The sequence below is a fragment of the Phodopus roborovskii genome, unplaced genomic scaffold, assembly GCF_943737965.1.
Source record: "Phodopus roborovskii unplaced genomic scaffold, PHOROB, whole genome shotgun sequence".
Classification (NCBI taxonomy): domain Eukaryota; kingdom Metazoa; phylum Chordata; class Mammalia; order Rodentia; family Cricetidae; genus Phodopus; species Phodopus roborovskii.
The window spans coordinates 14,845,021-14,867,899 of NW_026126413.1; the positions used below are offsets into that span (position 1 = coordinate 14,845,021).

Sequence of the window (22,879 nt, forward strand, 5' to 3'; positions counted from 1 at the left end):
AGGTGCTAGGTGGAAAATTGCTGATTAATTAGAATAAAGGAGTCAGATTATAGAAAACAATTAGCATCCTTTGTTTGTGATTTTCCACAAATTATAAAATGTGTTATTTAGTACTATATGTTTTTTCTGTGTTAAAGAATGATGGTTCGGCTCATAAAGAGCAACCAGCATTATGGGCCACTTGGTAATGTTTGGAAGGTTGTCTGCCTGTGTGGGCTGTTTTCCTCACCTAGAAAATAGGAAATCCACATGCTAGTTGAAGGGTTATGAAGAGTCTCAAGGAAGATGGCAGGTGACAGACACTGCGAAGCATATGAAGTAGGTAAGCAAACATTTAAATTACTTCTGTCTTGCTGATCATGAGTATCCTACCTCAAAGGGCCTAAAGCAATAATTGTCACATACTAGCTGGAAGTAAGTTTGAGCATATGGCTAACACACTCACACTTTAATGCCAGCATTGCCCATATCCTAATCAGAAGAATCTCCTGCCCCTCCCACCCACAGCTTACAAACCATTTTCCAGGCTTCTCCAGATGTCTGGGTCTGGAGAAAACCTTAAAAATGTATTTAATGTGTATGGGTGTTTTATGCATGTGTATCTGTGCACGGCTTGTGGGCAGTACCCATGGTCGTCAGAAGAGGGCACTGGATCCCCTGAGACTGGAGTTCTATAGTGAGCCACCACCATGTGTGTGGCGGGAAGTGTATGTCTTCTGGAAGAGCCTCCAGTTCTAAGTGCTGACTCATCTCTGCATCGGGATTGAAGCCCTTTACTGACCACCATGAGAAGTGAAGGGGAAGCTGCTGCCTTTTATTACAGAGAGTAATATGCTTACATACCCAAGCCAGGGGATGGGCTAAGCATAGGAGGAAATCATGCACCACCCACACCTGGGGTCAAGGCACAGGCACCGCACACCCGAAAGTTATGAGAGCAACCTTGTTTGATCAGCCTTGAGAGCGCGGGAGTTCTACAGCGGGGTGGGGAGGAAGAGAGCTGTGAGGGACAAGCACTTAAATTTCTCAACAACTCTCCTGTCCCTCCCTGGAGATTTTTTAAGTCAGTGGCTGTGAGATGGGGGCCTCAGAATCTGTATGTTTTATAAAGATTCAAAGTATCTTCTAGGAAGTCTGGAGAGCTAACACAGCTTCTCAAACTTTAATGGGCAAACAAGTGGGATATCGTGTTAAAAATGTAGGAAAATCGGTGGGTCAGGAGTAGGACCTAGAATCTGTTTCTAGCTTGCTTGGATGCTCCAGGGATACAGGCATTCCTGGGTACACTTTGATTGGGAAGGGTCCTTAAATCAAGGTAATTGCACTAGCTGTCACATGGGACATAACTTAAAGATCTATTGGTGACTTCTCAGGGGGTGAGGAGGTGACTCAAAAGATGCTGTGCACCTATGGGGGGGGGCCTTGGCTGTACATCAGAACACCTGGGGAGATAGAAGTGTGGCCCTGGAAATTCCTTGGTGTGGCCAAATAAATAGTGGCATTTGACTCATTGAAGAGCTTATTAAATGTTCAGAATTCTCATCTCTGCCCAGCTTTCTGAGGCAGAACAGGCAAGATTCCCATGTGGCTCATATGCATGCCAGTTTGACTATTGGGTGGCCAAAATGATTAATGCCTCTCTTGAGATTAGGGCTTTTTGTTTGTTTGGGTTTGGGGGGGGCGGGAATGATTTCTCCTCCTCTTATATTTATCTAAGCAAGATACTCTTAGACCCATTCCTACCCAATTCCCATTCTCATGTCAAAAGGCAATTTATAATTTCTGAAAGCTGTGTCCCCATCATTAAAGATTCATTAAGAACAATGTTTTAGGCTCAAAAAAAAAGATGTAATCCTCAGTTTATTAGAGACATATGATTACCTCAATTATTTAACTGTACTTGCATTTCAAAATAAAAATAAATGGGGGCAGGAGAGATGGCTCAGTGGTTAGGAGTACTGGCTGCTCTTGTTCTCTCAACACCCACAAGGTAGCTCACATCTGTCTGTAACTCCAGTTCCAGGGGATCTGATACCCATTTCCAGCCTCTATGGGCACCAGGCATGCAAACTGGGCATACTTCTGTGTGTGTGTGTGCGCGCGCGCGCGCATGCAAACTCATATACATAACTAAAAAATAAATATACCTTTAAACATCTCCAATAGGGCGCTGGCTTCAGCAGCACATATACTAAAATTGGAACGATACAGAGAAGATTAGCATGGCCCCTGTGCAAGGATGACATGCAAATTTGTGAAGTGTTTAAAAAAAAAAATCTCCAATAGGACTGCGTAGCTAACACAGGGAATTCTGTCCCAGGGGTTCTCACAGGAGCACCACAGGCCAGTGTCTGCCTCTTACTGAGCTCCTTAGTTTTGCTCAGTCTGGATCAGAGTAAGTAGCTTTGCAACCTCAATCTTTCACCTCTTCCTCTATACAGTTACACACTCACTAGAAGCTGGCTGAGTAACTACTATTGGCTCTGAAAAATGCAAGTGCTTAATATCCTGTATAGGGTTTTTCTTGATGAGGAGGCTGAGATTTTCTTTATAGCATGGTATCAAGTCCCAGTTGTTGTGGATAGTTCTTCCCGACAGCCTGGTCCAGCCCCGAATGAACACCCAGAGACTTACATTACTTAATTATAATACTGTTGACCAATGGTGAAGGCTTCTTCTTGGCTAGATCTCTCTTAATTATTAACCTGTAACTACTAATCTATGTACTTGGACATGGTCTTCTCTTACTGGAGAATGCCTCACTCACATCCTTTCTTCCTGGGATCACATGACAACTTTGCCTATACTTCCCAGAATCCTCCACATCTCCTAGTCCCACCTATCTTGCTGCCCTATTGGCCACAGTGTATTGTCAACCAACAAGAGAAACATATTTACGGAAGACATCCTCATCACTCAGTAAAGTGATTATGTTCATAATTGTCTCTTAAAAATGCATCTCAGCAGGAAGAATTATTTTGTGATTCTGGCCCCTTTTGTATTCTAATTTTGCAAAAAAAGACAGGGCAGAAGAATAGATCTGGCTGGAGGCAGAAGGCAAGTGTGTGCTACCCTGTCAGAGTGCAGAAGTTCAAATCCCGGGCCTGCCAATCATCAAGGTTAGGCTGCTGCTTAACTTCTGTCTCCTGGGTCTTGGTTTCCTAATGGCTGCAGCTCAACAGCACATAACTCAAGGACATACAGACTGAATAAGTTTTGCATCTAGCATATAATGTAATACATTTCTTCAATTTTGTTAAGGAAATAATGATTTCCTATGCTTGTGGTTGTTAGAAAAAAGACATGAACAGGAAGCTTGGCTCTCACAAAGATACACATGGAAAAACAGAAAATTGCAAGATAATGCAGTGAATCCCATAGGCTGCCAGGAAAGAATTTTCTGGGAGCCTGAGCAATGTGTACTTGCTAGTGGGGGTTATGTACACTGTTAGCTTTGGAAATAATTAAACGCTGGAAGCTCAGTTCCCAGTATGGCAGTATTGATGTAAAGCCTGGTGAAAGGTAGCTACGTCACTGAGAATATCACCCTCGGAAGAGATTAATGTGCTTCTCTTGGGCTTTGGCTAGTTCTCACAAGGATGACTTTCCATATAGAAAAAGAACAAGGCTGTCCCCAAGTCTCTGACTTCCCATTGTGCTATATGATCTCTCTGTGATTGCTTCCACATCATGAGAGCCCCAGCCATGGAGCCCTGGCCAGAGGCTGAACAAACGGAATTAGCAAATTCTGGGCTTTCAGCTCCAGAACTGTTAACTAAAATCTTTTTTATAAAGTACCAGGAACTTTCTTAAAACATAAAAGGTTCTAACAGACAGACTGAGAGGATGGTTAAGGAGCTGGGCTCAATGACTATGGGGGGTTTGTAAATATGTAAAGCAGAGACTGTAACACAGAATTAAAAAAAATAAAATAAAAGACACCTCTTTAGGGCTATTGTAGAGCAGAAGGGTATGTTGCTTTGAATAGGTATGACCTTCCAGGGACTCTTGTGTTGGATGTTTTGCCTTGTTTGGGAGTGTTACTATTAGGAAGTGTGGCCTTGTTGGAGGAAGTATAGAGTTATTGGAGCAAGTGTGGTTTTGTTGGAGGAAGTGTGTCAACTGTGGAGGCTGGCTTTGAGATCTCATACATGCTCAAGCTATGCCTTGTACATACACAGTCTCCTTCTGTTGCCTGCAGGTCAAGATGTAGAACTGTCAGCACCTTCTCTAGCATCATGTCTGCTTGCATGTGTGCATTATACAGCTATGATAATAGACTAATCTCTGAAACTGTAAGCCAGCCCCAATACATGATAATAGATTAATCTCTGAAACTGTAAGCCAGCTCCAATACATGTTTTCCTTCCTAAGAGTTGCCATGGTCATTAGAGTCTCTTTCACAGCAATAGAAACCCAAACTGAGACAGAATGCTAAGATTCAGGATAACTTAGAAAGCTTACAGAGTCACATAGAGGAGAGATTATATGACAGTCTAAAGGAAAGCTGCTCAGAGCAGGGAACAGCACTGAATAATAACAGCTAGTGACAGGTTTTTTGTTTTGTTTTGTTTTACCAAAGGGAGAAATAATTTAGGGAGAAACTTGGGGTATGCTCAGAAAAAGATGGGGAACATAGCATGGTTGGAGGGAAGGAATGGGAATGCATGTGTTTGGATTTTTTTGTTTATGTGTGTTAACATGGGTATCCATGTGTGAGTAGGGAAATGAGCATGGAAAATGTCTGAGTAGTGTTGGGGATTCTGGCCACGGGGGGGGGGGGCGGGGGGCGGGGCATTGGGTCCATACGTGTGATGTTGTGACGTAGTCTTTGCACTGGTACCCTCCAAGCCAATGTTGATAGTTATGTGGAAGCTACACCCTGGTAGTGAGAACGACAGGAAGACTGAAAACTGTCAGGTGCGGATTCTTCTTCAGGCCAGTAAGGAAGGAAATTGGGATTAATGGTTTAAGTGAGATTGTAGAACATGGGGAGACATGGGGAAGTGGTGAGCAGGGGAAAGTATGCTGGTTCATCCTGTGAACAAAGAAGGTTGGGGGCAAAACAAAACAGAAATAAGCTGGAGGTTTTCCCCTCAAAGAACAAACTATTTGTGTAGAGCAAAAAAGGAAACAGGCAAACCATCCAACTCGCCAAAAGTCATTCACACAGAACCTGAGTGATCATCTCTAATATTTTGGAAGGAGGTGTGCACATACGTGGGGGGGGGGAAACCACATAAAGCCTATCAGTCATCTTTCATGCTAAATTTTTATTCAATATTATGCAACTGCATAAGTATAAATATTTGTTCAATATACAACAATTATGACATTCATGGGGGATTTCTTGGAGAAAGTAAGACTACAAACACTTTATTGCACAGATCCTAACAAACTGAAGCTGGTAAATCTACAGCTGGGAGTTCTACCGAGGGGCACGTCTAACAACCACACAGAGACTGACCAAATAGAACACAGAGAAATTCTACCAGCTGGCCAGGGAGATTCACAACAACAAACAGGTATCACATGTAAGCAACCTTAAGTACTCCTTACTCATCCAAAATGCAAAAACATATTTGGCAAAAATGATAATACACACTATACAAAATATACATAAAAATATCCTTTGTAAACAAGCAGCGAGTTGTGCTTTAAAGAAAACCGGACAGTTAGAAAGCAAAGGCTGTAAACCATGAACTAACTCCTGGACAGACCCGTCCTGATGTCTGAGTGGAGAAGGATCGGGCTATTAGATCTGCCAATCAGATATGCATTATAAGCTTTGAGACCATTTCTGAGACCCATTTGAGTTCTTGTAAAAATATTTATTTGTTATACAATTTAACAATGTAGTGATGGGAAGTGGCTAGAACTGTATGTATGGTGGTGAGGAGGGGTAAGAGGACACTCTTTTTTTTTTTTTTTTTTTTTTTTTTTAATCGCCAACCAGCTTTGTTTGCAAAAACCGGCAACCAAGCAGTCAGTGATGCAAGGCCTCTGTTTCTGGAGTGCTTACAACCTTAGGAGGTGATTTACAGTCCACAGGGTGAGCTCACATAACAAGCTGATGGTGGAAAGCTACCAAGACACCCCCAAGGGGTCTGGTGCTAGATTCATTACTCATTTGTAATTTTTTTTCCCTCTTACACAACAAAGTCTTGCTATGGATCCCAAGCATCTTATAAAAACGTATCTGCATCGTGTCCTGGTGCCATCTTACAGTCCAAAACATGCCATCGAAAAACCACGACAACAGAAACAAATCAGAAAAACCCTCAGCACTAAAATGAGCTGACAGACTCTACATATTTCATGGTATACAAAATTTAAATAAGGCTTAGCAAAAGTAAAAAGGATGGTCACATTCAAGCACCAAATAGCTCCAGTCTCTTTGTTACAAAATGCTGCTCTTTATTAATACAGTATTTTTTTGCATACAAATAAAGAGATCGTGTTATGAAATGTATGGAGCTACTCGATGCATAGGAAATGAATGTGAAACCCAGGAACTTGCTAAAAACAGCAAGCTTCATCTACAACATAAGGCCCCAGCTATGTATTAAAATGTATCTGATGTCCTGATTATTCTTTAATATATATGCTATGATGCCAAAATCCACCCCACCCCCTTTTTTTCCCTCAACAAAAGCAAATTTAAAACCTCTTCCAATGCCTAATGCATACCACTCCACCTAAGTATTAGCAGATCTGTCTGTACCCAGTGATTCTCTGTTTTCCTGTGGGCAGGGCTAATGCAGCACCTACCACAATCATGTGCTTCTTGGACTCACAGCATAAAGGCCTGAGGGTAGGAGCTTGGAAAGAAAGAAGAAAGCTGACCTGCAGTGTGTTTCTAGTCCCTTCAGGGCCCCCAGGTGAAGACCAGACATGCAACCCAGAGACAAGGACCATTGCCTTTCTAGCCCCTTGGCTCTGAGGGTCGAAATGTTCCCTACAAGGACTGTCAAACAGATGCCTGGCCTCACCTGTCCTGGCTGCTCCTAGCAGAGGGGGCCTGAATGCAGTAGCTCAGAAGTACAGGTAGCCAGATTCAGTATGATCAAAGATCGTGGTTAAATATACACACAAAGACGCACCATCTACTCACTGAATTTAGGGTTTTCTTTCATCTTCAACTCTACTTATATGAAAGGAGCCTTGAACTATTCTCAAACCACAGACCAAAACACGCAGGTGGATGTATGTGTTTGTGCATCCACGGCCATAGGTGGGTTTCTGTTTCCACACACACCCAGCTCTGACCACTTGGCATCATTACGACAGTATGGTTAGAGGGTGAAACAAATATCATTTAGAAATGCTTCAGTCAACAAGGTGGTCAGCAGCAAGGTACACAGTCTACATCCCGAACCAAACACATTGCTAGGTATGTACAGAGAGACTTCCTCACCAACACACCGGGCTGGAAAGGTAGGTTTTGTACAAACACTATCTGGCAACAGTTTTACCGGTTACAACTGGGAAGGCATCTGGAAGAAAGTTCCCCTTTTCCATCTCTCCTCCTCCTCCTCAGTGAGCCTCCGAGCTCTGCTTGGAGGACATTCCCATACAGTGCTGGTTTGTAAGGTGGCAAAGACCCAGTTATCCATAAGCTCAGGCGGGGTCTCAGCCCTGTCACCAAGGCCGCGTGTTAGGAGGCCTTTTTGTGAGGACTGCTACGCAAGCTCTCCTTGCCTCTCCTCTGCCGCACGACAAAATCCTTCTCAGAGGAAATAGGGAGGGGGCGGTCTGTGCTTTGGGCCGGGGGTGCTCTGGTCCCCTCCCTGCCCACATTCTGTTTCCGAGCTGGGGGAGGCTGAGTAAGCTCTCTCCCTTTGGGCTCCCCTGTGGTAGCTGTTACTGACAGTGCCCTGTCCCGGTGGCCTGCTGTGCTGGGCACCTGTGGGTCTGGGAAATGTGAGTCCAGGGCAGAGTTGGAGAGGCGGAAGGAGGGCAGAGAGTCGCTCTTTGTCATTTGGCTTTGGCCATCGCCCCCAGACTGGGACTTCCTGTGGTCCCTGCTGCTGGGGGCTGGGGATTCTGAGGTCCCTGCGATAGCCTTGGCAGACGAGGGGCTGCTGGTGGCTGTGGTGGCCTCTCGTACTGCAGGCTGGGCCTCAGGAAAGCTGGCTGAATAGCTGAGAGACTTCCCTGGGGGGGCAGCTGAGCGGAGAGAGCTCTGTGCAGTGGCAGAGGGTGACCGTTTCATCCCGCTGGGCTTGCCTGCTTCAGCCGGTGGCTTCTGAGGACTTGACCCTTTTCCCTTGGACTCCGAGAGGCCCTTCCCCATGCCCACAGCTGGCCTCTCGGGGCCTTTGAGTCGGCTCTCACCATGGTGGAGGGAAGGGCCGGTCTCCAGCTTGTAGCCTTCTGGGGTTGGAACATAAAGTGCTTCTGCGCATTTCTTCCCTTCTGCCCTCCTGTCCCCAGTGGAAGCCTGCTGACTTGGGCTTTTGTCTGTCTGTCTGCCCAGAGTGGGGCCATCTTTCACAGTGGATGGTTTGGGATGCTTTGGAGACAGGCTTTGCTTTTCACCGGAAGTGAGAAGTTTCTGGTCTCCCACTTCACTGAACCCCGGGTGTCCTTGTCTGGGCGGATGCTTCTGCATCTCTTGGGGACAGCTTCCATTGGTGGTTTTCAGTTTGGCATCTAAAGGACTCTCTTCAGTGTGGAGCGTGACAGTGACCCTACCTTCTACCTGCCCAAACACATCGACTGCTTGGCCCTGGGTAGTCAGGATGGCAGGGAACGCGTCCAAGGGACCCTTGCTGCCAACCTTCCCCTCTCTGCTGGAGCCACTGAGGGCTGGAGTGGCAGGCTCTCTGCCCTTTGCAGACCCAGCACTTGGCTTCTGTGAGGACAGGGACCTTTCGGGGTGCTTGGACTTTGAAGGGCTGGAGTCAGGGCCAGAATGGGACTTCTGGCTACTGCTGTCACTATGCCCGGCACTGGGTTTGGCAGTGGTAGTTGTGAAGGTGGTAGTAGCAGATTGGGGAGTGTCCTGGAGGCTGGGGCTCCCTTCTGCAGCAGGTTTGGTCCCCAGGTCCTTGGTAACAGCGTGGTCTGGAGAAGCGCAATGCTGCCAGGCTGCTGGGTTAGACCGCTCTTTGGTGGTTAGTGGTTGTTGAAGGCCGCTGCCGCCATGCCTTTGTGGGCCCTGCTCCTTCCTGTCGGGCTCTCTGGGAGCCTGTTTCTGCAAAGAGGGGGTGGCGGGGAGCTTTTCACTCTTCTGGCTCTCAACTCCTGGGGGCTGAGGAGGGTGCCTGGTGGTAGGAACTTCAGGTTTGGACTCTGTGCCTTTTCTTGCCCTGCCTACCTCCTTTTCATGTAGGAGCCCAGCTGAGGGAAAGGAGTCCTCCCTGGCCAGGGGTTTTACCACATCTTGGCCATCTCTGTAGTTTGTTTTTGTACCCGCCCATGTTTTCTCTGTGGTCTGGGCCTGCATGTAGAAATCAGCAGCATGGGTCCTGCCCCCAGAAGGGGGGCTTTTGGGATTGTCAGTCTCTGCAGGACACAGCTTCTCACGGGCGTCTCTGCATGCATCATCCCTCAAGGTGGAGCTTTCTCTCTTCACCTTTTCAGATGGTTCCTTCAGACATGGCTTCTCCTTTGAGGAGATCCCTTCCGGTGGGAGCGGGGCACGTGGACCCAGCCTGGCTGGGTCAATGTTCTGTAGGCTCTGCCCAGGGCCAGGAAGGACCTTGGTGTCACTGAAGCGATCTTGGTGTTTGGCGGCACCACCGTTTTTCTGCTGGAGGTGGCTCTCTGTGACAGTTGCTGTGGTCCTGGCAGCAGGATGAGCCGCCTTCCTATCCTGCCTTGACTTTGGTTCTGTCCCAGGAGCCGCTGGGGGGTCTTGGAGACCGCGGCTTGGGGGCAGGAACCGAGGTTCCAGCAGGTAAGATTTATTCACCTTTAAGCTGGCGGAGGAAGACTGACTCAGGCTGGTGGAGTTACTCTTTTTCCCACTGCTACCCGGAAGACTCGGTGACCCTGAGGACCCCATGCTGACAACTGGGCTGGGGCTCTGTGCAGGCTCTGGCGAAAGCAGCTCTGTTTTGGAGGCATGAGGTCCAGACAGGAGAGCAATGTCCAGCGTGCCCTCGATTGGCTTGAGGCACGAAACTGACCTGCCCTCCAGCTTATACTCGGAGGGGCTCTTCCTCACGGGGGATTCGGGAGCTACGAAGCCCGGTTTCTCCCCTCCATTCTCTGCCCGGCCAGCTAAGGCTTTGAGAGGGACAAAGGAAATAGCATTCATCTGAGATGTGTGGGTACCGCTCATAAACGCCCGGCTCTCAGAGGCTGGCGTGGTCTCCTGTTGCCCAGCCATGGGCCGTACAGGGTTCCCTGGTACACACTCATGGGCGGTGCTAGATGTTATCTTGGGTTTCAGGATGGCACAGTGACTCTCGTCTTTGTCGTCCAGTGCCATTTTCTTTCGGAGGTAATCAATGTTGGCCAGCCTGCTGTCTAGTTTCTCACTTCGAAGGAGCTCTTTGGCCTGGGAGACCTTCTCTGTGTGTTCGCCCCTTCCAGGAGTGGGCCTGTCAGGGATGTGACATATACTGTCCTGGAGGATGCTAGACGCTGAAGCCCGCTCCCCAGACGCCAGGCTGCACGATGCCCCTTCTGCGGCCACCCCTTCAATGGCCCGCACACTGGCCTGCTTATGGAGAGTGTCCTTCAGCAGGCTTCCCGCGGAAGCAGACTCTGCTGTTGCGCTTTCAAAATGAGCTGACCTGTCCGACCCCTTGGGGTACATTCTCTTCTCTCTCTCCTCCAGCCTGAAGAGAGCAGAGCCTTCTGAATCGCCACCAAGGCTGTGAGGTTTCTGGTGGGATTCGTGTCTCTCCTCTGGTTTCTTCACCATGACCTTGGCCTTGAGCTTGTCCCGGTCCAGGTCGTCCACGGACTCTTGCCTGCCCAGCTTCCGGGACACCGGGCGTTTCAGACAGCCTTGTTCCACTGGTCTGGCCCGACTGAGGGATGGTGCGTCACACACATTCTCCTCCAGGCTCTGCAGTGTTGCCTCCCTCTGACTCTGCTCCCTCTGCACCTCCTCTTGTGTGACCTCCAGGCTGTGCTTGCGGGAGCACAGGTGCTTCTTGTCACTGCCATAGGAGGGGGACAGCTTTTCCTCGGACTGCACCCTCTTCAGCAGCGGGGAGCGGGGTGGCTCTGCACTCTTGGGCCTCACAATGTGTCTGACGATGGTTGGCGGGGAGTGCATCTTGCTAGGAAAGGCCTGAGTGATCTTGGCATTGCCCAGTGCATGTCCCAACAGTGGGGATGGCGACCTCTGAGGGGAGGTAGGCTGGGGAGTTGGAGAGGGTGTCCTGGCCAGAGGGGAGAGGGGGATGCTGCCTGCTGACTTCCGCCTTCCAGAGCGGTAGCGCTGCCCGCTGAGTTTGGGGGCCAGGCCATGGAGGGTACTGGGCCGGATGTGCCCCGAACCCGCTGGAGAATTGGGGGCACTGGAACTTGGTGAGCTGCTCTGCGAGGAATTTGTACCTGTGGGTGGAAAACATGGGACTGTGAGCAACCAGGTGGTGCCTTTCCTTTTCTCCTACACTTCTGTCTCACAAGTTCAGGGAAGGGTTCTCACGTAAGCCTCCCCATCGCCCCGTTACCCACTGTATTCTAACAGAACGGCCCCCAAGTGTGTCCGTCACGTGCCAGTTCAGCCTGGCTTCTTCATCCTTGCCTGGCTCATGCCTTCCAGGACACACCTTCCTTTCCCACTCTCTAGGGCTGTCTAGGCTAGATCTACTCACTCACCTGATGGGAAATCAGGAGTAGAGCGATAGCTAGGTGTTGGTGATCGTGGGGACAAACTGTGAGTAGGGGAACCCGGGAGGCTCTCTCCAGATGACAGCGATCGGTTCAAGCAGGAGAAACTTCGGCTAGTGTGGAGTAAGGGCGAAGGCTGCTTGGCTAGCTTCTTGAAGAGAGATCTCCTCCTGAGCAGAGACAGGAGCAAAGGATGAGAACCTACGTTCAACAACCACCCTTGTGACGGCAAGGCAAGGCAAGTCCCACCCCTGTCACACAGTGGCAGGGCAACCGCCCCACCAAATGGTCGCATCTGCACCGACAACTTCCTCATGGCTTGGGAAACTGACAGTATGCATGAAGGACCTCTTACTCCACAAAGCAAGAAAGGGTAAAGTTATAAAATATTAACTCCTTCACTGCTGAGTACATCTGCGACTTCAGACAAGAGCTTTGCTTCCAATGGCTGTTGTCTTGGGTACTGACTCACGTTAAGTGGGAGGTTTTGAGCAGCGGTTTTTATTTGTGAAGGACTGTTTGCTGTGCTTGATCTGCTGCGGACTTGTAAGTATGTCCAACACAATGCGTGCTGTGCCTTTATACGGAAAGCGCGCACGGAGCGAGGGGAAGCCCAGGCTGTCCTATTGGCGGGCAACAGATATAAGCCTGTGCATTCAGGGTTAAAAGAGTTCATTGTAGAAAAGTGTACAGATGCCCAGGGCTTATCAGTACACTCACAGCTGTACATGGCTCTGTCACCAAAGAGATCTAGGGTAGCCCTGGTAGTTGTTATAATGCTAAACATGAAGACATTTTCCTCTCTAACCTGAAGAAAATGAAAATACGAAAGCGCCACCTCAAAAAACAAACACACATCCCAGCATGATCCTAGAACTGTCTAAAAGGAAAATAAGTGCATTTGGGATAGAGTGACAGATGAGGGTCTAGAGAGGTGGCTCAGAGGTTAAGAGCACCGGCTGCTCTTGGACCAGAGGACCCAGGGTTGAGTCTCAGCACCCACGGGATGGATCACAACCATCCCTAACATCAGTTCCCATGTTTCTCTGCTGCCACTGTGCGTCACCTCACTTGATCTTAGTCAGACAAAGCTCTTATTTCCAGACTTATTTGAAAGTTGTAAAGGTGCAGTTATTTTGTGATATATGACATTTAAAAAACAGACCAGAAAAAAGACCTTCTTATTAAATACAGATTTCACGTGGGAAAACTACCTGCTGGTCAAGTGCACTCAAGTGATATCTAAACGCTTAAACAATGACAGAAGGAAAAAACAAAACCCCGCAGAGCAGTGAAGGTGCTCGACAGACACACAAGCATGGCCACCTGTGGTCAATCTCTCGAGCCTACAGGGCAAGGAGAGGACTGACTCCCTTCACAGCCAGCCATTGTTGGCTTAGCTAGACTGCAGCCTGTAAGTCATTCCAATAAATCCCATATATATATCGACATATATATATATATATATATATATATATATATATATAGAGAGAGAGAGAGAGAGAGAGAGAGAGACAGAGGGGGGCGTTCGTTAAGTTCCATTATTCTAGAATCTAGAGAACCCGAACTAATACAGCCAGGAACAGACTTTTCATGGTGTCCATACAATGCTAAGGAACAACAACTGTCTTTTTACAGTGAGAGCCGGTAACTCTTTCTGCGATCCACGTAATGCATTGAACTTTGATGTCTGCTGTGAACTGTGGTTTCTCATTTCTCACAGAGAAATACACCCTTCTCGAACATACGCGATAAGGGATACACTTACCCAACACAGGTGGATATCAACCCTTCGAGAACGCTGACCCAACGTACCTTTCTAGACTTTCCTTCTTCTTAGACTTCTTGCTCCTTCTCACCATCCTGCTCTTGTAGCTGTTCCTTCTGGCTGGTCCTGTTTTGATTGACGTGTTTTCAAAGGGGGTAGTGGTGATTGACACCTTATTCCCACTCTATGAAAGAGAGGAGGGGGCGTTAGAAAGTCCAGAGAAGAGGCAGGATCAGAGCCAAGAGATTCAGGGACAAGTTGACAACAGAGGTTCATCATATCAGGGTGCCTTCCACTGCTAATAACTCCAGGGCCTACGAAGCCCGACAAGTCTCTCTTGTGAGGGGGGCGTGGGTCCGCATGTATGAGGCAAATCCAAGCCCCAAATATTAGCAGGCTGCCTGCCCTACCAAGGTTTCTCATACACCGTGACAGCTACCAGCAGAAACTACCATCTCCTAGAGTTCCGTAGAGGAGTAAATGAGAGTTTGCAAAGCCCTTAACACCCAAGTGTGGCACATGGAGAGGGCTCTATAAATAACAGCTATCTTCATCCATATGTATTAAACATAAATGTGCCCAGTAGCTGTCTGGTCTTGCTTGATATATTTTCCTTCTTTCTCTGTTTCATGTTTTTCTTTGACCTAGAAATCACAGGGCGACAAAAGTGAATGAGACTCTTATTTGTAATGATGTTAGAAGGTCCCTTTCTTATTGTCATAAAACCTGTCAGCCTGCAGAGCTGGGACGAATGTGACATAGGGAAAGCGCTCTTTAACCAGGTCAGGCACAGTGACGAAATTCCTGAGGGGTTCTGTGTCCTTTCACTTCATCTTGGGAAGGGGCTTGCTAGGCAGGCCTAAAGATGAAGGAGGGCATGGAGCCAGGCACAGGGGTGCCCGGTCAGGTGGGCAGACGCTCCGGCTCCTCCAATCTCTCCTGGAATGTTATAATAGCTAGGGGATAAATACATTATCTCAAAGTCTGAGATAAACTTGAAAGGACAAGTGTGTAAGAACAAAGACATTTTAGAAGGGCTCTTGCCAGGAAGGAAGACTCCCAGAAGGTCAGTTGTAAGCCATACCAAACCATGGGGAGACCAGTGTGGTGGGAATGGGAGACCGGGAAAGCAAATCCCTGCTTCACCGACATCTACCGTCTTTCCCCGTGGTTGGGAAATATCCCACACTATTCAAAAAGAAAAGAAAAACCACTGAAATCTCCTCCACTCAGCTCCCTCTAGTAATATTTCAGTCCATTTCCTGCTGAGTTTTAGATGTTTTTGAGGAGGGTTGAGACTCAGACCCAGGGCCTAGGTGCATGTAGAGTAAGCACTCTGCCATTAAACTAAACAGCTGCATCGTCGCTGTCCACACGCATCTCTCTTTGGGCATGTGTAAATATATGCACATTTTATAAACTATTTTATGTTAGATTTGTGGCTTTCTATTTTCCATTTCACATGTCGAAAAGCCTTTCATCATTAAATAAATCTCTAAGGACATGTTTTGTATTAGTTGTCTACTGATGTCTCCCCACTGTTACTTTTAGTTCTGTGAGCTGATGGTCTATTAGTTATTTATATTTCTTTAGGGCAGTGGCTCTCACACTTCCTAATGCTGTGACCCTTTAACACAGTTGTTTATGTGGTTACAGTTATGTGGTGACCCCCCCCCAGTCATAAAATTATTTTGCTGCTACTTAATAACTGTGATTTGCTAGTGTTATGAATCACAATGTCAATATCTGATATGTGGTTGTGTGAAAGGGCTGGTTTACCGTGGGAGACACAACCCGCAGGTTGAGGACCAGCGCCGTTAGGTTCACATTTTATCTCTAGTATTGAAAAGACAATGTTTCATTATTGCCTTCATAGTTGTTTATATATAATTTTAGAAGTATAATCTCTCACCTAATAATAGAATTGCAAAAAATATTTTAGGCAGCTGGAGTATGAATTCCCACAGAATGGTAAGTTATGTATCTTACATGCACATGCAATACTTTTAGATTTTACATTTACTTTAATGGTAATGGTAGAGGTTGGCCTTACAGTTCTTCAAATGGTAAATTTACTGTTGAAGATTTTTGGAAGGAGGTCTTAAAAAACTGAGTAATCCTATGAAGACATGGGACTTTCTCCACAAAGCAGCTCGGGTGCATCTCTCCCTGTGTTATGATCATCGCCAGGTTGTCTTATCCCGTGAGTCACTGGGCCTGTATTCAAGTGCACTTCAGAACTGCCTATTGTTTCTCTTAAAGCAGAGTCTCACAGGCTGGCCCAGAACTCACAATGTAGCCTCAAACTTGCAACAGTCCTTCCTCTTCAGCCTCCAGGGGGCTGAGACTTTTGTATCTTTGCAAGAGGCTAACAATGCTACCTGGTGTGTAGTGAGATAGTCCTTCTGTAGCACTGACCACGCCCATTGGGGGGTGGAGCGATGGGCGGAGGTGACCTGAGGAAGGAGGTCGGAGGGGGCCAGGAAGGCGCTCTCCTTTTCTGGTGTGCCTCGGACAGGAGAGGATCGGGTTGAATTTCCTGGTGTTCATCTGTCTAGGTTGTAAGTTATTTCTCCCTGAATAAACATCTATTCGGCCTATTTGTTTATCCTGATCCTTATTTACCGCAATACCTGGTGTTTTAAAAACACAATTTAGTTTTTAAGCCATTTCCACATACAGTATTTTTATAACCAAGATCTAAGGGTTGGGTCACTACTCATGAGTTGAGAAAGGACTGTCACTGCTGGACTAGGGATAATGACAACAATTTCAAGGGCCTAAGAGTCACAGTGGTAAGTGAAACAGTCAAAGCCTGGCTACTCTGTCCCTCATCCCCCTCCTTCCCACCCTGCTCCCTGTGGGCAGCAGGAATCTGCCCCCCTCCATCTCTCCAGTGCCTGGCCTTGTGTTCATCACAGTAGTGGTCGGCAGAACAGTCCCAGGACACCTACATGCTGGGCATGCTCAGAGTATCAGATCAAGGAGAAATTGAGGCATACACGTGATAAAATTGTATAAGGTAAACAACACAAATTGTGTTTCTCATTAGAAAACACAGAGGAGCAGGAACTGCTGACTCAGCACACTGCAAGGCTCTGAAAAAGTGCCTCCTTCGACAAAAACTAAACCCTTTTCTTTTCCTACATAACGGCTTTTCAAAAGGCAATCCATCTCACTGATGTGCATGCACCAAAGGAAGGCCTTCTAATAAGAAATACACAAGATGCATCCAGCCAGAAACATCAGGAGAAATGGTAAATGGAAAAAAAAAAAAAAAATCGGGTGCTATTTGTGAAGCCTGCCACCTGGTGGATCTGCCTAGCCACAGCAACCTGATGAATGAGAGTCATGAACTCTGTAAAAAACAGTAGCAACAGACACAATGAAGGCAGACTGCTAGATGCTCACTTTTACTTGAAACTCTTTTTTGTGATTGGTGTCCGGGGGAGGGAAGTGATTTTTTTTAAGCTGGCTGCACAGGGTGCAATAACTTAAGTCAGGCTATCAAGGTCTCAGTCTGGCTTCTTCAGTTTATTAGCTGGCCTCAGGGTAATTCACCGAGGATCTTTCTGCATCCTTTGTGTCAGGGGCCCTGGCTCTCCTCCTCTAGCCTGCTTGCACACTTTATCCCGACATGAACCAAGCGTCCACTACGAGGCTCTCTGTACTTCCTAAGGCTTGAGTCCCACTCACCACCCATACTTGTCCTCTGTAGCCGAGCCTATCCCGCACCTACTTGTCCATGCACTGAGTCTCCCGCCATCTTTGAAGGCCTGCACAGATCAGCCCTTGGTTCTCTGTGCTCTCCCGGTGAGGTGCGTGCTGGTGGAGCCCCCTTCCGTCTTGCTGCCTTCTGAGCTTCTGCCCTGTTTACAGTCTGCTCCTTATGCTTAGCGCTCTGATTAAAGCCTGGTGTTGCCACTGCTTCCTGCTGTGAGCATTAGACTCTAAGGTACTGGTAGGTAGATGCGTGTGTTGGAGCAGTGTGTGTGGTAGGTGCTTCAACAGCCTCTGAATCACACTGCCCGGATAGAAACCATCCTCCTGGCAGGTGGTTGTGGCTGCCTCGTTCATGTCTCTCTGCTTTGGTTTTGGTGTCTGGGAAATGGGGACACTTCTACTTACAGCGTCTGCCTCAGAGAATAAGCTGGGTGGTTACATGAGCACTCTTGCTACGTATGTGTGTGAGTGTTGTGTAGGATCATGTGTGTGGTGGTGGGGTGTAATCATGTGAGGTCAGAAGACAACCCTGAATGGTTTTTCTCAGATGCTGTCTACCTTGCTTTTTGATACAAGATCTGGAAATTCTCTAAGCAGGCTAACCTGGTTGGCCAGCAAAACCAGATTATCTTCCAGTCTCTGCTTTCCCCAGTGGTGAGACTCCAAGTGTCACTGTACCCAGATGTACCCCCACCCCAATGTTTCTAGATTAATGGTTCTCAACCTGTGGGTTGTGACCCACTTGGGAGTCACATATCAGATATTTACATTAAGATTCTTAACAGTAGCAACAAAATCATGTTATGGTCAGAACATTAGGGAAGGTCGAGAACCAGTGTTCTATAGGACCAAACTCAAGTCCCCACGTTTGCAAGCAAAGTACTTTACAAACTGAATTATATAGCTCAGCTCCCTATTACCTATTTTCCTGTGTTGTTTTTGTCTTTACATGACTCTCATAGTATTCAGCCCAAAGCTCTGGATATCTCAGCATCTTAATAGAAATGGGGGCGGGGGATGGCAGTCGTGACATTTGGTTGTTCCTACTCCATAACTGAGGAGCTCCTCAGAGTTTGTGGGAAGGAAGTTACTGAACCAAGTGCTGGTGAGGCCTAGAGATTCTCTGATGCATCAGAAATTTAAACAAAGCAATCTGGCTGAATGGAAAGCTTCCTAACTGCCTGGCATGTTATCATTTGAGCAAGGGCTGTAACTAGGACAATATGGTCTCCATCTATGACTGAAGGGTAAAGGAAGACCATGAAGATCTTTTAGAAAGGTTTATGCTGTCCTGTCATTTAGTTCTTCTCGAAGGGAAGGTATGAGAAAACTGAACAGTGGCCATTATCATCCACTCATCCTATCCCATGAGTCTACTCTATTGAATGCTGTTGAACCAGCCTCCCGGTCCATGCAAGCCACTGGAGCGTCATAGAAGACCTCCTCTGAAGCTGTAAGGGAAAATGAGGGCAAACGTACAGCAATGGAATGTAGTACAGCAATGGAATGTAGAACATTCTTTCAGGGTCCTCAGTGCAAAAGACATACGTAGTTCATGTGATTATACAACCCTACAAGTGGTCTTTCCATTGTTTTCTAAGGATGCCACAGATAATGTAAATGCTTAGTAAGTATTAAAGATCATGGAAATGACAGCCAAGAATACTAAACAGAACTGCCACCCTGATGTGAAGCAAGCCACAGCACATAGGAGCCCACTGCCGAGGCTAGTCGCTTCATGCTCTTTGTTCACGAATTGCTGGTTGAGTTTTGAAGAAAGCTACGTGATTACACAGTTCACTGGGATGATAATTAAATCCCTTGTAACCTCTTTGTTCCATTACACTAGGTACTGCTCTTGAGTGCTTCCTTTATGAGCAGAGGCAGGATCTGCTGCCTGGATGGGTCAGAGGGTGCCAAGGCATGGTACAGCCCACAGTTACTGTACCCAGTGTTGGAGTTGTAGAAGGTGACCATACACTAAAATTTCACACAAGGGACCAGCTGATTCAATAGAGACATTTCCAAAAGCCTTTGAGGGGAGGGTAACATATCCAATTTCACAGAAACCAAGAAGAGAGATTTAGAGATCCAAAAATCACATTAAGATAAAAAATAAATTTAGCTTATTTTTTCTTCTTCCATAAACATCTGTGTGCTATGAAATAAACACAGGCTGAGGAAGGAGCTATTTTGCACATAGCATACTACTGTTTATGAAGAATGCAAAGTATGTGTGTGTATGTATATATATAGCATATATACATATATACACACACACACACACACATGTGTACACAAGATATCTGATAAGAAAAAAATTAACCAGCATGGTAATATATTGACAAAAACTAGGGTAATCTAGGAAGAGGAACCCTCAACTGAGAAAATGCCCCCATCAGATTGGACTGTGGGAGATTTCTTTGATTGACTGACTGATTGATTGATGTAGGAGGGCAGAGCCTAGTGGGGTGGTACCACTTGTGGGCAGATGGTCCTGGGGCGGTTACGAATGAAGGCCGAGGAAGCCACGGAGCACAAGTCAGTAAGCAGTGTTTCCCCATGGCCTCGGTTGCAGTCCCTGCTTCCGGGTTCCCTCCCTTACATCTCCTCATGGTGGACTGTAAGCTCAAAGACGAAAGAAACCCTTTCATCCCAAGTAGCCTTTGACGGTCTTTTTCACAGCCATAGGAAAGCAAACGAAGACAATTAGACGATTCCCTTTTAAATTACTTAAAAAACAAATCATTGCTGTAAGGCACCACTTGGATGAATAGCAACTGAGAGAATTATTCTCCAGGGCCAGGGAACCTTGGCAGTAGTGAGCTGCTTCCAGCAGTCTCCACTAAACTGAATGGCTCACTGGATATAGGAGACAAACTCAACTGTCATTCTAGGCTCGCATCCACAGGATCAAAGACTGGGGGTGAAGTGCCTATTGAGACTCTGCAATCTGTGTTTTTTTCTTGACTTAGTGGTCCAATACAGTTTCAGGTGGCTTTCACAGCCAGGATCTCTAAGTCAAGGGTTCCACTCAGCCTTCCGCCTCTGGGATGCTTCATTGGGAATTTGATACCGCCCTTATTTGAAAATTTAAAAGGAAGACTTGCTGCATCGAGCTGACGTACTTGGACCGGAAGTAGCTGTGTGGCCCTGCCCTCCCGTTTCCCGTTTCCATGCTGGACTTAACAGGAGGATGCTGGAGTCCATTTCAACTCCATAAACCTGCTGAGCCCCAAATCCAAGGACCGCATTTTAATTAATACTGTGTGCATTGACCAAGAGCAATAACTTTTTATCTACTAGCTCACTTGGGACCTCAGGATGCAGAGACTATTGCTTCGGGACCCTGGACCAGACTCTAAATAGTGTGAGTCTAGGGAAGGGAGGAGGACAGGCATTTAAATCTCCCGTTTCTGAAGGGCTTGCACAGCCACTCTTCTGCTAGTGTCTTCAAGTCACACGTTAGTGTCACTTTCCTGGTATGCCTCTCTCTACTCTTAGGATGTTCTCTCCAACAGCACAGTGTTCCTCTCTGTGCTCAGCCTGGGATAATTAAGTTGTTTTTCTCATATACATGTCCTGTACTTTCTGAGAGGAAGCAACATCCCTCAGTTCCTGTATCAACAATATTTATGAGGTCTCCAATGTTAACACATTTATCCTATGTCTCCCTAATGGTTTTGTTTTTTGTTTTTGTTTTGTTTTGTTTGTTTTTTGATGCTCAAATCTCTCTGGCTGGTCAAACAATTAAATGTGTAAGGAAGGGACTATGAGTCTCATCTCAGATAAAACAGCCTTTCCCAGGGAAAATTTAAAAATCAAATTCAGGTTCAGCTAATTTTGTATCTCTGAGTTTGGTTTGTCTTCTGCAGTTAGCACATAGTGAATCAAGACTCTCGGAGACCCGCCTGAGCGGAGAAATGTGCACACTGCTCTTCCGTTTATACCCCTGCTCTCTGGGATCTGTTTGATGCTCCTTTTAAGTAAGGACTGAACCCCATGGAAACTTAGATGTGTGTGTGTGGGGGGGGGAGGAGTCTCGTGACTGCTAGGGCTGTTGGTTCTTCCACTTATCATTTAGAGCACATGTAAATACATCGAAAGTTCTGTCTTTAAGCGGAGCGCCAGACCTTAAACAAAACCTATAGATCTGCCTTCACAGTTATAGACTGTACTGTGTCTCTTCCTGTGCTAGAGTAATATAATGTCTTCTGAGGGTCACCTGTAGAACTGGTGGTTCCTAAGGGACTCTACTATGGGTGATATATAAACAAGGAGAGTGAGATGCAAATGCAGGTAATGAGAGCCCAGGTTCAAGGGCACCTTCCCACAGCACGGAGCCAGAGAGCTCTTAATAGCTTTGCCTCCCATCAGACTTGAGTGCTACATCCGGTCCCTCCCACTGACTCCAGGCCATGCCACAGAGAATCTGATCTCACCGTGCTGATTCCTTGGGGTTACCTACTGCCTCTATGTGGCCAGGACATGGGAAAACAGTACCTTCAGCAGAAGCTCAATGACTTCTGTGTGGACGAGTCCATGCACCGGCTCTCCATTGATGTGTGTGATCAGATCCCCAGCCTTCAGGCCCGCCTGGTGCGCAGGACTTCCTTCTTCTACATTCTACAGTTCAAGAGGAGAGTACATTTTTGTGAGCAAACAAATGACAGCCCCAACACCTACCATTTCCTGTCCGGAGATTCTGAGTCACCTTGTGCATGGTCCTAAGAACTAATAGGAACTTTAAAAAGGCATGGCCCTGCTCCAATATTGTTCTAAAACAGCATAACCCTCATGTTCCCTTAAAACACCCCCAAGTGAGTGCGATTTTTGAAAAGTAAAGCTGGGGAAAAAAAGAAGAAACATAATGGACTGGGCTGGAGAGATGGCCCTGCAGTTAAGAGCATGACTCCTGCGGAGGATCTGAGTTTGGTTCCCAGAACCCATGGCAGGTGGTTCGCAACTACCTCTTAACTCCAGCTCCGGGGCAGCTACAGCCTCTGTGGGCATTTACACTCAGACCTACAGTAATTAAAAATAACATGACCTCCATTTTCTTAAGGACAATAAAGGGGTATAAAGAACATAAAGAATCTCTATGTTCATCTGCTTGCTACATAAGAAAAGGGAAAGCAATTACAGAAAGGAGGCAGATTCCTAACTCTGCCTCCTATTTGGGGATAAACCCAGTTCTACCACAGAAATGGAGAAAAGAGCGCCAAAAGGAAAAGAAGATGGGCCCCGTGTGCCGCAGAAACAGACGACACGCCAGTGTTGACTGCCCTTTAGTCAGCGGGTGCATGCTCTGGGCTGGCTGGAAAGGAAAACTCACAGGAATGAAGCTCTGCTCTTACCCAGACGATGTGGTGCACCGTGTAGATGTCACTGTCTCCCACATACACACGGATGGCTCGGATGGTAAATCCATAGTTCTTCCCCGAACTGTGGATCACAATGGGCTGGTGGGGGCTGGCGGAGGCTGCCGAAGAATCTCGGCTGGGAGAGGAATCCCGTGAGGAAGAAGGGTCTGAAGACAGGGAGTGCGGGGACATTGGACTTCCCAATGGAGACACAGCAAACATATCT

General features: G+C 47.0%; 1 protein-coding gene and 1 non-coding gene across 2 annotated transcripts in view; one reads left to right on the forward strand and one right to left on the reverse strand.

The window, feature by feature from the left end:
- The first annotated feature begins 2,167 nt into the window (after positions 1–2,167).
- LOC127221128 (U6 spliceosomal RNA) lies at positions 2,168–2,274 on the forward strand. Its single transcript, XR_007834432.1, has one exon. It is a non-coding gene; the product is annotated as a U6 spliceosomal RNA (small nuclear RNA).
- Positions 2,275–7,637: 5,363 nt separating this feature from the next.
- The window catches only part of Mast4 (microtubule associated serine/threonine kinase family member 4), a 555,461-nt gene continuing 540,219 nt past the window's right edge, over positions 7,638–22,879 (reverse strand). The window contains exons 26-30 of the mRNA XM_051182862.1: positions 22,648–22,877; positions 21,794–21,916; positions 13,615–13,751; positions 11,788–11,969; positions 7,638–11,520 (exon numbers count right to left, since the gene is read on the reverse strand). Of these exons, the coding sequence (XP_051038819.1) occupies positions 7,658–11,520; positions 11,788–11,969; positions 13,615–13,751; positions 21,794–21,916; positions 22,648–22,877 (4,535 nt within the window). The 3' untranslated portion in view covers positions 7,638–7,657. The remainder of the gene's footprint in view (positions 11,521–11,787; positions 11,970–13,614; positions 13,752–21,793; positions 21,917–22,647; positions 22,878–22,879) is intronic.